General features: G+C 48.7%; 1 protein-coding gene across 5 annotated transcripts in view; it reads left to right on the forward strand.

Annotated features, from left to right (window-relative positions):
• Window positions 1–185: 185 nt before the first annotated feature.
• LOC135912910 (sphingosine kinase 1-like) overlaps window positions 186–13,443 on the forward strand; it is a 111,497-nt gene continuing 98,239 nt past the window's right edge. For 2 of the 5 annotated variants that reach the window (XM_065445511.1, XM_065445512.1), the window contains exon 1: window positions 186–899. In XM_065445511.1, the coding sequence (XP_065301583.1) occupies window positions 494–899 (406 nt within the window). In that variant the 5' untranslated portion in view covers window positions 186–493. The remainder of the gene's footprint in view (window positions 900–13,443) is intronic. The other 3 variants (XM_065445513.1, XM_065445514.1, XM_065445515.1) reach the window with 2 other exon arrangements.

Below are 13,443 nucleotides of genomic sequence, written 5' to 3' on the forward strand. Positions count from 1 at the left end.
ATTTTATAAACTAAACACTCACTTGTTAGAAAATTAAACTTTTATGTTGTAGAAATAGCAACAGTTAATTGTAATTTTGTATACCTTTGTAGTTGTTGACAGTGGGACAAGATGGTAATAGTGTACGTTTGACTCAAGGCAATTTGTGATTGTCGTTTGTCCATGGCTCTGCAATCAAAGGTCATCATCATCAAGTAGGCAGGCCTCGCGGACTAGTGGGTTTTTCTGTGTGTGTTCGTTTCTCGTGCCGCGAGTCAGCTGCGTGCATGCAGCAGCAGCACAGCCAGTGCTTGTTTCCTGTGAGAACGACGGAAACATTCAGCCGCGGCGCCTCGGCCGACTACCGGCGTTGTGTTGCGAACCGTCTGCTCTTGGCCATGTCGTCTGCCTGACGCTACGTCGCCCCGTGTCGTCTGCCACGAATTCGCCGTCGTCCCCACCACGCAGGTGCTACCGGTGAACGAAAAAAAAAGAGAAAGAAGGGAAAGCAGCGATGCAGTGCGTGCTCAAAGACACGTTCCGACTCTACCCGAACGCCGAGGACGACTACGATGTGACGCTATTCGATAAGTCGCTAGTGTTCGAGCCGTGCGTCAAGGGCAAGGGTTTGCCGCAGTACCGTTCGCGTACCGAGGTGAAGCTCGACGACGTGATCGGCTGTCATGTGATGCGTGTCGCCGAGAACGCCACCGGGCTCAAGAAAACCGTCTCGTATTTCTGCGTGTACGCGTACCATCTAATCCAGAAGAAGAAGAACCTCGGCCACAGGCGCCAGAAAAGGACATATGTGTTTACGGTGGATAAAAGCGACGAGTACGAAGCGAACCTCGCCATCTCCAGGGTATGGCAGTCGGCATTCCTCTGGCTACTCCGAGGCGTCAAGCCCGAGCGAGGTGGCGGTAAGTGCGTGTAAAACAAAACGAAAGAGCTGCCGCGCGGAGCATTTGCATTGCCTCGTTTCGGTTCGCACCTACAAATCACCTCTAAGCGTCGTCGAAGAGGTTTACCGCGTCATCGAACGAGAGACGTGCTCGATTGACCAGCTTTCGCTGGCTGCTCGCGCGACGAGTGGGACTGCGTTAATTTCGTATGCGGTCTTCCCAGAAGTGCAGACGGACGCATATCTGGCTTGGCCCAAGACATTTCGCGCGCGCTTTGCGAATTACCAGCTGTGCGCTTGTTTTCGTGGTCGAGCCCGCATGCACCGGAGTTTTACTTCTCCCAGTGGCACCTGTTCTGCCGACGAGAACTGCCGGTGGCACGACGCTACTATTTTTGTCCGCAATTTGCTACGTGCGAAGGAGCGGCATTTCCGTTCTCCTTGCCGGGTTTTCTGCTGTCGTCTGCTTCCATATCTCAGATAGCGCGAAATGAATTCCAATTCGTACTTTATGATGCGTGTACTGCAGCTAACAAGAAACTTCGCGGAACAGAAGACGAACAGAAGTTTGCGCTGCTGTCAACTGTCTGTCACGCCAGTTATTTCGTCACGCGCGCTAACGGCAACGCGCCCATATGTTCGTTTGCGGAAGCCGGCAGTTTGTTTTGACCTTATCTCGTTCGAGTTAGTGCGAAATGTGAAGCGAGGATGCGGCCTTCTCGGGTGTGCGCCTGCAGATGTTTGTTTCTAGGGCTTTCAATTCACCGGAGGCTGAAAGTTTGTCGGAGACACCGCTTTGCTTCTTTTTGGTTCTTCGTTTCGTTCTGATACCTGTGCCTCGATTCCGCGAAACGTTATCGCTCTCCAAACGCGCCCACAGTTCAGAATCGATAACCTTTGGTTAAGCTTTTTTGTCCCCTTCAGCTTAGAGACGTGCGTGCTATGTAGTATTTAACCCCCTGTATTCGACGAAGAACTCTGTTGCGTGTGTAACTGTCATCCAACGATGTACGGTCACCGTCATATTCAACCCAAACAAACTGCATTTTGTTTCTCCTGCGAAAAGTGATTGAAATTTATGGTTTAGGTGCCTGGAATGGGTCTTCCTTCCAGTTAGATTATGCGATGGTTGGAACTGACAGCACGTGCTTATTAAAGTTTAGCTATACTGTACGTGTCACTATTATGCACATTAAGTATGACGGCGATTGTACTTAAGTGTGACGTATGGGTGGTTGCGAGTGCTCCGATAATGAACATATGGTGGCATCTGCAGGAACCTTTCGACCTCCGAAAGCAGGAAATGCCTGCAATAAAACCGCGAGAAAAAAATGAAACATCATGAAGAAACAGCTGTTCCACCTTTCGTCGACTGTAAATTAAGTCACGGTGAATTAAGTAGGTGTCAAAAACGGCGTGGAATCACGTAGCAATCAAAACTGTGCGCTCGGAAGGAATAAAATCTAAAACAGTGCCAACTGTATATATGTCTCGCGCCTCATCAGTCACCTTTTAAAATTATTGTGCTGTAATCTTAAACGTAAGTTCTAAATTGACGCTTTAAATAGTAGGTATCTGAGTTATGACAACTTGTAACTTCGAATTATGGAAGTTACAACCTGGTGTCTTCTTTTTTTTTTCCTTTTCCGAATCGAAACATCGGCCGAACTAGATTTTGTATGCGACTTACAAGTTGTGAATCTGAAATTATTAACGTCTCTTGTTCTGCAGAGCGTGAAGTCATGAATATTACAGTCACATTTCATGACCGCAAGAGAGAGAGAAATAACATACCCTACAAACTCTGCCGAATGACGTGAATGTTCCTCTGACAAGAAGAGACGCGGGAAAATATTTGTAAGTTTCTTGGGCAAAGATTATTCTTCTAATCGGCGAACTGTGCAGGTGTTAGTGGTGTGGCGCGGAGACGAGTGACGGTAGCAGACAGTGTAGCTCGGGTCTAAAAAGGAACTAAATTCGCACGCTTGGCCATTTACCGCGTAATCGTTAAAATCAAGTGCGAAATTCTTGAGTAGCACGCTACAAGTCGATTCGAACTGAAAGTGTTCGACTTGTACTCATAACTCGCTGCGATCGGACCGGGTCGGAGAAGACGTATATGTACGGTATAAGGTGATCGCCAGGACGTCTTGCTGATCTTGTCAATACATTTTGTAGACGTCAAATAGACGTCTGTGTGTTCAGAGGGTGGGGCCGCGGGAAAGATGACTATAGTATACGTGGATTTGTCTATGATATTCGTACACGTTGCTTCAGGCGTTTTTGTGGCGTTGTTATAATTACTTTCTCCCTATAAATTTGGAAGCAACCGCGTGTGTGTGGGAGGGGGGGCGTTGTTTTCCCAAACGTACACTCGTAACCCAGCGGTCGATTTAGGCACCACTGGCCTCCTTGAAGCCCTTGGGTTCAGCGGGAGCAGTGGTAAAGCAAACAGGTCCGCAATAGACATTAGTAAGAAGCGATTGGAGGATTGGTGGAAGAAAAGTAGGGAAACGACAAAAGACGGAGACGTACAAAAACACAGTTCGCAATAGGGGATCAGAAAATGTGGACGTGGTAGTTCATAGTGTTTTGTTTCTTTTATTTTTTCATTGGTTAACCTAGGTAGGATATTAGGCAGCATAGTAGCAAGAGCTTGGTGGCGCAACCCACCGCCCCGTTCCAAAGGGGACGCTCATAACATCCACCCATCCATCCATACACGGAACGTCTCCGCTGTATACTTGCGCCGACCCGCGGAGCGACACGATACACAATTTGACGACTGTCGCCAGACGCTGCACACTTACGAGCATGCGCTTCACTTGAGCCTTAATTGTTGATTGTGCAGGACAGGCGTGAGCGACGTATTGCGTCGACATCGGCCGTTACCTCCTCTGCCGACGCGAGTCCCCGTGCTTAATCGTCCTTCATCTTAAACGCTTACGGCGTTGATCCGACCTTTGTTGGCTTCCGTCTATCACCAGCTACATACCGAAAGTCTATCATCCGCGTCTCGCCAAGACCTGGGTTGACCGCCGATAACGTTTCTCATACCGTCCGGTGGATGAAATGTCTCTCGAGACGGGGAAGACATACAAGGGAGGAAGGCTCTCCTGACGAATCCGCCCCAGCCGCAGAACAACACAATTACTAGAGCTGTCAATAAAGTTTTCACTCGCTCACTCACTCACTCACTCACTCACTCACTTGAGACTGGTATGCAGCGCCTCGTTAATCGTTTCATCTGTGCAGCGCGACGCAGCATCTACATGCCGTCGTTCGTTTGACGCTATGCAAATTTCGGGCAGAAACTAGTTTGGTGGCGCAATGCGGGTAGCCCTGCACAAAGCAAGTCGGGCTTGCTAACTAGCTATACCCTCGGCAGCGTAGGTTTAGAAACATCGGTATAAAGAAAAAAAAAACGAAGGCATGCCGCAGTTGCGTAATGTGGAATTCTGTCGGGACCTAGTGACAGAAAGCTATGCGTCCCGTATAGACGGATATTATTATGTGGCTATCTTCAAATAGCGTATATGGACATCCTTCATCAGTCCGTATTTTACCGTATCTTGCGCATGCTATTGCCTATCTGTACATGTATCTTGCGTATACGCTCCGTCTGTTCAGTTTCATTCGAGAATAAATCGCGAGCGCAGTTAAACATCGATGAACGACAAACTTCGCTATAACGAAATCCTCGATAAACGACGTTTATATCCGCGGTGTGTTGTCACTTGACATAGGCAGGTATTAGGGAGTTTTAGTTTTGGGGACGCAAGCGGCTTGCGTACGCAAGAACTAGGGGCGACGGTACTGCGCATGCGCAGACCGCCACGTCTACTTGCGTCCTTGGGTTGTTTGGGCGGCCGAAAACATCGCTGCCCCTAAGTGGTGACGTTACCCACGTGACTCTCGCGGTGTAGAACTTACGAGTAGCTAGCGGGTAGATAATCTAATAAATATTCCGCCAAGTGTTGACAGACGTCGTTTTTATATATATTAGAGAGGTTTAGCGTGTCCGGTATTGGGACAAACGCAGTTGGGACGTTGGGTCGGAGCCATAAACGGGAACGCCCTGCATGGTGCATCCACTTGGCGGCGCAAAGCTGAAACGGACAAAAGCAGCTAATATTGCTTTAACCAAGTCTATTCTACTTCGCTGCTGGTGTAAATTTTCGGAACTGGCGCAATTATGTTGCTGCCAAAAATTTATACCCACAGCAAAGTAAAATACACTTGGTTACTTCAATATTAGCTGTTTTTGTCTGAGCTTTGCGCCACCAGATGGCTGCACTATGCAGGACGCTCCCGTTCATGACTCCGCCCCAGCCTGTGCTTACCCGAATGCCGGACACTCTAAACCTCTCTATTAACTGCTTTTAATAAGAATAGTTTTATGTGCTTTACTTCATATGCTTGATTTCATGTTTTAAAAAATGATAGCGCAGCAAAGATAAGACGTTGATGGCGCTGCGAGCGCATGCGACCTCACTGTGGCTTGCGTTTGGGGCCGCTAACCTATAACGTGTTTCTGCTTGCGTACGCAAACGCACCCAAGTGCTAGGGGCCCCAACGCCTTGCGTCCCCTAAACTAAAACTCTATATTGGGGCGGACTACTGAAATTTTCAGTGTCACCCGCCGTGGTTGCTCAGTGGCTATGGTGTTGGGTTGCTGAGCACGAGGTCGCGGGATCGAATCCCGGCCATGGCGGCCGCATTTCGATGGGGGCGAAATGCGAAAACACCCGTGTACTTAGATTTAGGTGCACGTTAAAGATCCCCAGGTGGTCGAAATTTCCGGAGTCCTCCACTACGGCGTGCCTCATAATCAGAAAGTGGTTTTGGCACGTAAAACCCCATAATTTAATTTAATTTAAATTTTCAGTGTCAATTGTGTGTCGGAGGATGCGCAAAGTAGTACAGTGTGCACACGAGCTGGAGACATACAGCAGAGGCTGCAACTTGGACATATGTTGTTATGACTCAACTGTTATGACTGCTACCGGGCGGGAACGTGCCGGGGCGGCTTGAGAGCGTCTGAACAAAGGGCTGTCACTGAATAAACGGGCGCAGTGTTCCCGTTCTTGCGTGGGCGTTATTATGCTCCTGGCCGTCCGACCGGATGCCGTTCCCGCCCGGTAGCAGTCATAACAGTTGAGTCATAACAATATATGGACTCGAAACACATTTCCATCTCGAAGGAACCGAAGCAGCAAGCCGCTGGAAGGGCACGTGACCATTCCTGTATGAGTCGATAAAGGTTAAGTTCGATAAAGGTTAAGTCCACGGTGGTTGTTCTTCCACCGTGGTTAAGTCGACACGATATGGTCCTCGTCAGTGTACCCGAAATTGCACGTCGTGCAGATCGGTGTGTGCTATTCGTTTCAGCAGCGGCGTGGAGATATATATTGGGGACGTGAAGTTAGTTGTCCCACGGATGAAACGCTTTTTTTTTTTATCTCACCTTCGTGCGTTGCATTTGTAGGGCACGCAGATGTGGACTGGGCCACCTGCATTTCAGGTTTCGTGCCTAGATTTGCGCAAAATGTGCATTTTCTTTTCGTAACATCGGTGGGGTCTCCGGATTTTCGCCCGCGACTGTATGATTCGGTTCGCCCCGAGCCGAACTGCTGTTCTATGCACTGCAGTTGCATTATCAGTTTCGCGCTCGCCGTGCTGAACCAGCGTGAACGTTTCGTCAGCGGTCCGGTTCGCTATCTTTTTAATGCGCCATTTCTTTTTTTCTGACTTCCTCACAGGGCGAGTATGCGTCGCCACTGATTAGAGTCGCCCCTAGTCCTTGCGTACGCAAGCCGCTTGCGTCCCCTAAACTAAAACTCTCTACTGTCTCGAAAACGCCAACGCGAGCGCAGTGTCTGTTTTGTTCTTGTTCTTTTTTTTCTCCGGGTCCACGACAGCAGGTGGATAGCACTCCGCGCGTTCCGAAACCGTTGGCATTGTCGTCGCAAAGCATTCTGTGCAGTGTGCAAGCAAACGAACAGGCCGTAACCGATTCGATTCTTCTCGTGACCTTCGTGCGGTGGTTCCCCTTCCGTCACGCATTGTTTTTCGCCCACTCTGCTGATTGCGCGTTTCGCCGCTGCGAGAAACGCGCTATGAGAGGGGAAGACCACCTCCCCCCCTCCGATTACCAGGAAACGTCTGCGCTGCCGTCGTACGGGTCACGTGCGCGTATCCGCCTTCGTGCAGGAATACCACTCGTGTTATTTCTCTATGCGGCCTGTAGCAACAAATAAGTAGGACAGCCGGCATTTGTCGGCAACGAGCAGATGGCATTCGCTATTTTAATGCGTTAGCAGTAGGAGTGTCAAAGTGGGGGGAGGGGGGTTAGTATGTGTGTGAATTTGGGGGCGTAAACCCGGAGGCTTACGAAAAGGGTTCTACTTAAATTGAGGACGACGCAACGAGCTATGGAAAGAAGAATGATGGGTGTAACGTTAAGGTATAAGAAAAGAGGAGATTGGGTGAGGGAACAAACGCGAGTTAATGATATCTTAGTTGAAATCAAGAAAAAGAAATGGGCAGGACACGTAATGAGGAGGGAAGATAACCGATGGTCAGTAAGGGTTACGGGATGGATTCCAAGGAAAGGGAAGCGTAGCAGAGGGCGGCAGAAAGTTAGGTGTGCGGATGAGATTAAGAAGTTTGCAGGGACAACATGGCCACAATTAGTACATGACCGGATTAGTTGGAGAAGTATATGGGAGAGGCATTTGCCCTGCAGTGGGCGTAACCAGGCTGATGATGATGATGATGAATTGGGGGAAGCCGGTCACGTGGTAGAGGTAGAGGGGAGATGGGAAAGCTTAGGAGAGCGCGTGTGTATATCAGCAGCAGCGGCCTTTGTTTATGTCGACTGTAGGACAAACGCCTCTCCCTGAGATCTCCGATTACCCCTGTCTTGCGCTATCGCTGGTTCCAACTTGCGCCTACAGACTTCCTCATTTCATCGCCCCGCCTTGTTTTCTGCCGTCCTCGACTGCGCTTCCCTTCCCTTTGCACCCACTGGGTGTAACGCTAAGGGTCCACTGGTCATGCACTCTACGCATTACATGGCCTGCTGCCCAGCTCTATTTCTTTCTCTTAATATCGTCCATCCCCGCTTGTTCTTTGATCCACACTGCCATCTCCCTGTCTGTTAACGTTACGCACATTCTTCGTTTCATCGCTCTTTGCGCGGTCCTTAACTTGTTCTCGAGCTTGTTTGTAAACCTCCAAGTTTCTGCCCCATATGTTAGCACCGGTAGAGCGCGGTGATTGTACACTTTTCTCTTCAACGACTATATAAGTTCCCAGTCAGGATTTGGTAATGCCGGCCGTCTGCACTCCGACTTATTTTTATTCTTCTGTAAGCTTCCTTCTCGTTATCACGGTCTCCTGTGAGTAATTGACCTATATAATAAACGTACTCCTGTACAGATTCTAGAGGCTGGCTGACGAACCTGAATTCTTGTTTGCTTTCCAGGCTATTGAACATATCTTTGTATTCTGCGCATTAATCTGCAAGCCCACTCTTAAACTTTCTTGGCCAAGGTCCTCGATCATTTGTTGTAATTTGTCCCCAGTGTTGCTGAACAGGACAATGTCATCTGCAAACCGAAGGTTGCTGAGATATTCACTGTTGATCCTCACTCCTATCCCAGTTTAATAGCTTTAATAATAGTCCAATCATGCAGTGAATAGCACTGGAGAGATTGTGTCTCCTTGTCTGACCCCCTTTTTTATAGGTAACTTTCAACTTTTCTTGTGGAGAATCAAGGTAGCCGTGGAATCTTTGTAGATATTTCCCAAGATACGCTCGTATTCACGTATACCTCCTGTAATCCTTGATTACGTAATGCCTCCAAGAGTGCTGATATCTCCACCGGATCAAAACCATATAGAGAGGTTGTTCGTACTCTGCAGATTTCTCGATTTCCTGATTGATGACATGGATGTGGTTCATTATAGAAGATCCCTTCCTGAAGTCAGCCTATTCCCTTGGTTGACTGAAGTCGAGTGTTGCTCTTATTGTACTGGAAATTATATTGGGGAATATTTTATACAATTCTGAAAGCAAGTTAATGGGCCTATAAGTTTTCAATCTTTTAACGTCTCCCTTTTTGTGGATTAGTATAATGTTGGCATTCTTCGAGCTCACTGGTGCACTTGAAGTCGTGAGGCATTGCATGCAAAAGGCCACAAGCTTTTCAAACATATCTTTCCCATCTTAGATTAAATCGACTTTATTCCATCTTCTCCTGCTGCTTTTCCCCACGTCGTATCTTGCAAGGCTCTCGTAGCTTCATCACTAATTATAGAAGAAGCACATGTATCCTGTTCATCACTACTTCGAATGAAGGTGACGTGGTTGCCCTAGGTAATCAGTATGGAATTGTTCTGCTGCTTTTACTTACCTTGTCTTACCTTGTCCTATGCCAAGTTTTCTTTTCACTCATATTATGCTGCGGCTATACTTTGCTGCTTCCTCAATCTTTCCCATGTTATAATTTCCAACATCCCGTAATTTCTTCTTGTTGATCAGTTTGGACAGTTCAGCCAATTCTGTCTGATCTCTTGAGGTGAACAATTCCATGCTTTGTTGTTTCTTTATTAAGTCCTTTGCTACTTAGGAGAGCTTACCTACTGGTTGCCTTGGTGCCTTACCTCCCACTACACTCGCTGCTTCTGAAACCAGCCTAGTTGCGGTTTCTTTCATTACCTCTGTGTTATTTTCATAATTCTTCTGAATTTGAGCGGTATGGCACGGTGATAAGTCTTTCAGGACACTGGACAAAATTCCTGCTAGATGCATTATACGCTTATAAAGCCTTAGAACCAGTGGTACTTTAATTAACATCCACACTTCAAACTTTCGATACGCCTCACCGACATTGCCCCCCTATTCCCTGCAAATATAGTATTGATACGACCATTGGTTCTGCCAGGGCAGCGGGGAAACCTTGCAAGCGATTCATATTACGCCTCCAGTGAACAGGCAGAAAACGGCGGTTCAGCAATATTCATTTAGCCCCTGATATACCCACAAACTTGCAAATTTGCCTGCATATCTCCTCTGGTAGCACCCCCCTCACCCCCTATTCTTTCGAAATATAAACTCCGCAAACGATCTCTAACTTATATTCGGTAAAAAAAAAGCTGGCTTAGCACATTTTTGCGAGTAACTGTACTCCAACTAGCAGTTTCGCTGTAAAGTGTTAGTCGCGTGTACCATATACTCCATATACTGCGTGCCACACTTCCCACTGCGGCGCAGTTTCAGTGCGTTTAAAAGCACATAATTTATTATCGCGTGGGCGAGCAGATACTTTTTCCCGCAGTGCTTTCGTGCCGCATGGGGACATCCGGTCCCGAAGACACGGCTCTCTGGAGGTGCAGTCTAGCGCCTCTATACAACGAACGCCTCTGCGACGAAGTTACCGGTATAACGAAGGAATGATTCCATAACCCAGTTCTACATCGTGAGCTGTGCGGTGCGCTACCGCTACAACGAAGTGACCCGTATAACGAACGAGATTTCGGAGACACCCCCCCCCCCCTCCAAGCACTTCGTCGTAAAGACGTTCTTCGACTGCAAACGTTCGAGCCGGACGGTGGCGGAGGCAGGCGCACACGTGTTCTCTGCATATGCATCGGCCTTCGATGATGATCGCACGGAGTGCTCAAATGCGTGAGGGTCACCCCCCCACCCCCTCCGTCGCGCTCCTCTGCGCTGGTGTGTCCGCAGGAGTCCCCGCGCGACGGTCACGCGGCAGGGCACGCGTTGTTCCATGCACGCGTCAACCTCCTCACCAAGGACGCCCCGTCGCCTCGCTCGGCCGCTGGCCGCCCCCTGCGCGGCACGACTTTCCCCCTTTCCCTCTCTCACTTTCCACGCGTAACGAAGCTTTCGCTTCGGCCTCTCTCTTCTTTTTTTTTTTTGCACTGCACGGTTATTCGTGCCGTTTTCTCTTTCTTCTTTGCGCGCTTTCTCGGTGGCCTTCGCGGAGTTGCGTGCACCGCCGCCATCAAGTGTGTGTATGCGTGTTTACAGCTGATGCTGTCGACAGGCTTAATTGGCTACTGCATTCGAGATGCACTCGCATGTTGCTGCAGCGCGAATAGGCTAGACGCCCTAAACGAACGCCGCTCGCAGCAAGTGTCTCGGTATAAATCGCGGTAGGTTCTGGGGCGCCGAAATTGGGCGGATGTCTCGAACTGCCGTCTCAAGTTTTGTGTTGTTCAGTCGCTCCTGTATAGCAGTGGCCGTTCGGCAAACACCGTACATTTGTATGGGGCAGCATACACCGTCAAATTATTTACGCTCTCAAAAGCGAACAAGAGTGTGAATCGGTGCACAACTCACACCCTTGCACCATAGGGAGTTATGGACCGATACGCACCCTTATTCGCTCGCGCAGAGGTGACTCTGCGTGTGTGTGTGTGCTGGCCTGTTTTGAGCCACTCCGCAGGACAGCAGCATTATACCTATAGCAGCTGTCACGGTCCGCAGGATCCGGGAGAGCTCGCAGAGAAAGCTGCACGTGTTTTAATGCGAGGACAGCCTGCAGGCTATGGCTGTCTTTACGTAGTCTTCTGGAAGCCGGATGCGGCGCCGCCTGGTATGGCCGGGCAGTGTGCCGTCAAATTGAAGGAAGGAAGGGAAGGAAATCAACTTTATTCGAGGTCCTGCAGGCCACGAGAACTTTGAGGCTCCCATGGAGTGGGCGTCTCCCACGACGGAACCGGGAGGTTGAGTTTCCTGGCGGCGTCGTGGACCTGCTGGACGGCCCAGAGTTGGGGAGCGAGTTCTTCGCTCCGCATTGCTTCTTAAAACTTGCGAAAAGCCTTGTTTCCTGACGTCACAGTTTGAGCCGGCTCGAGAGAAAATGGCGCACCGCCGGCCGGTGCTTAGTGCAAGACACGCGGAGGGGGCTGAGGGGGAGGGGGGGGGGGTATGCGCGCGTTTGGCCAATTCCGAGGTGTCGTCAACCGCCGTGCCTGCGCGTCCTTCGTTCTTTTTTTTTTCTTTCGTTTCTTTTTCTTTTACGCAAGCTTCAGGAGAGCGTTTAGCGGGGCAACGCATTTTGTATAACTGGGTAACTGGAGTCTCCGAATGAACCGTGAGTACAGGTCGAGTTAAATTGCGCGAGTGAATTCATTCACGTCGAGAAACCGAGCTTGCGTGTTGTTAGTAAATTGTTCTTCTGGTTGTTGTGTTCATATAGGAGGTTGTGGCCAAGTGCTGCACCAGGGTGGCCAATCATGCAATTGCAACCGGGATCAGGCCACACTCCAGGCCTGTTCATGCAATTTTATCAACACACGGATTTTTTTTAAAAAATCCGGTGGAAAATTGCCGGCACCGGGATTCGAACCACGGAGCTCTTGCACGCGAGGCGGGTGTTCTACCTCTACGCCACCGGTACCTCTTCTACCGCTACCTCTTCTACCTCTACGCTACCTCTACGCACCTCAGATTAAGAAGTTTGCAGGGACGACATGGCCACAATTAGTACATTACCGGGGTTGTTAGAGAACTATGGGAGAGGCCTTTGCCCTGCAGTGGGCGTAACCAGGATGATGATGATGATGATGATGATGATGATGGATGATGATGATGTGCTTCTAGAACAGCAAAGCGGCTGCTCGTAACACAGCTAGATAGGAGATAACAAAATATAGGAAAAGACAAGGTGCAATAGCGGAAGTCGTACGTGCGGGCGTCAAAAAATCAATCCCGCGGGCCTTTCCGACACGGTAAAATCATTTACACCCCTGAAAGTGAATAAGGGTGTGAATTGGTCTATATGAATAACTCCCTCCCCCCCCCCCCCGCCGCCCAAAAAGAAGCGTGTACGGGTGTGAGTCATACGCACATTTCTTCACCCACGTTGCACTTTTAGGGCTGTGAATTATGTTACAGTGCACAGCGGCGGCGTACCTCGTATACACGCATCCCAAATTATATGCTGCTTCGGGATGTCAGCCCCGACAGGTTTAGTTTATAGCCTATTTGCCTGTTGTCCAAGTCGTTGCCCCCCGGTACATGTATATGTACCGGTATTATTCTATGGCTGACGTCACAGCCACCTCGTTGCTCAGAGTGCTCGACTCGTGTCGACTTATACGGCACGTGTTTCCGCCACACGTGGCTATGTACCATGAGGCAATGCACCTGCAGCCGCACGCTACATATATATATATATATATATATATATATATATATATATATATATATATATATATATATATATATATATATATATATATATATATATACTGAACGAGAAGAGAGGGGATTACCCGAGGGGCCCGATTTTTATTAGTCATATCATACGAAGCCAACAAACATTCACACCAAGGAGAACATAGGGCGAAAAGGTTGTAGGTTCGGTTCCCACCTGCGGCAAGTTGTTTTTTCATCCACTTTAATTTCCATCAATTTATCGTTTCTTTATTTTCATTTATGAAGCACAAGTAATTTCCCCTATGTTGTCCTTGGTGTCAATGTTTGTTGGCTTCTTATAATATGACTGATATATATATATATATATATA

This window comes from Dermacentor albipictus, chromosome 8 (assembly GCF_038994185.2).
Source record: "Dermacentor albipictus isolate Rhodes 1998 colony chromosome 8, USDA_Dalb.pri_finalv2, whole genome shotgun sequence".
Taxonomy (NCBI): Eukaryota; Metazoa; Arthropoda; class Arachnida; order Ixodida; family Ixodidae; genus Dermacentor; species Dermacentor albipictus.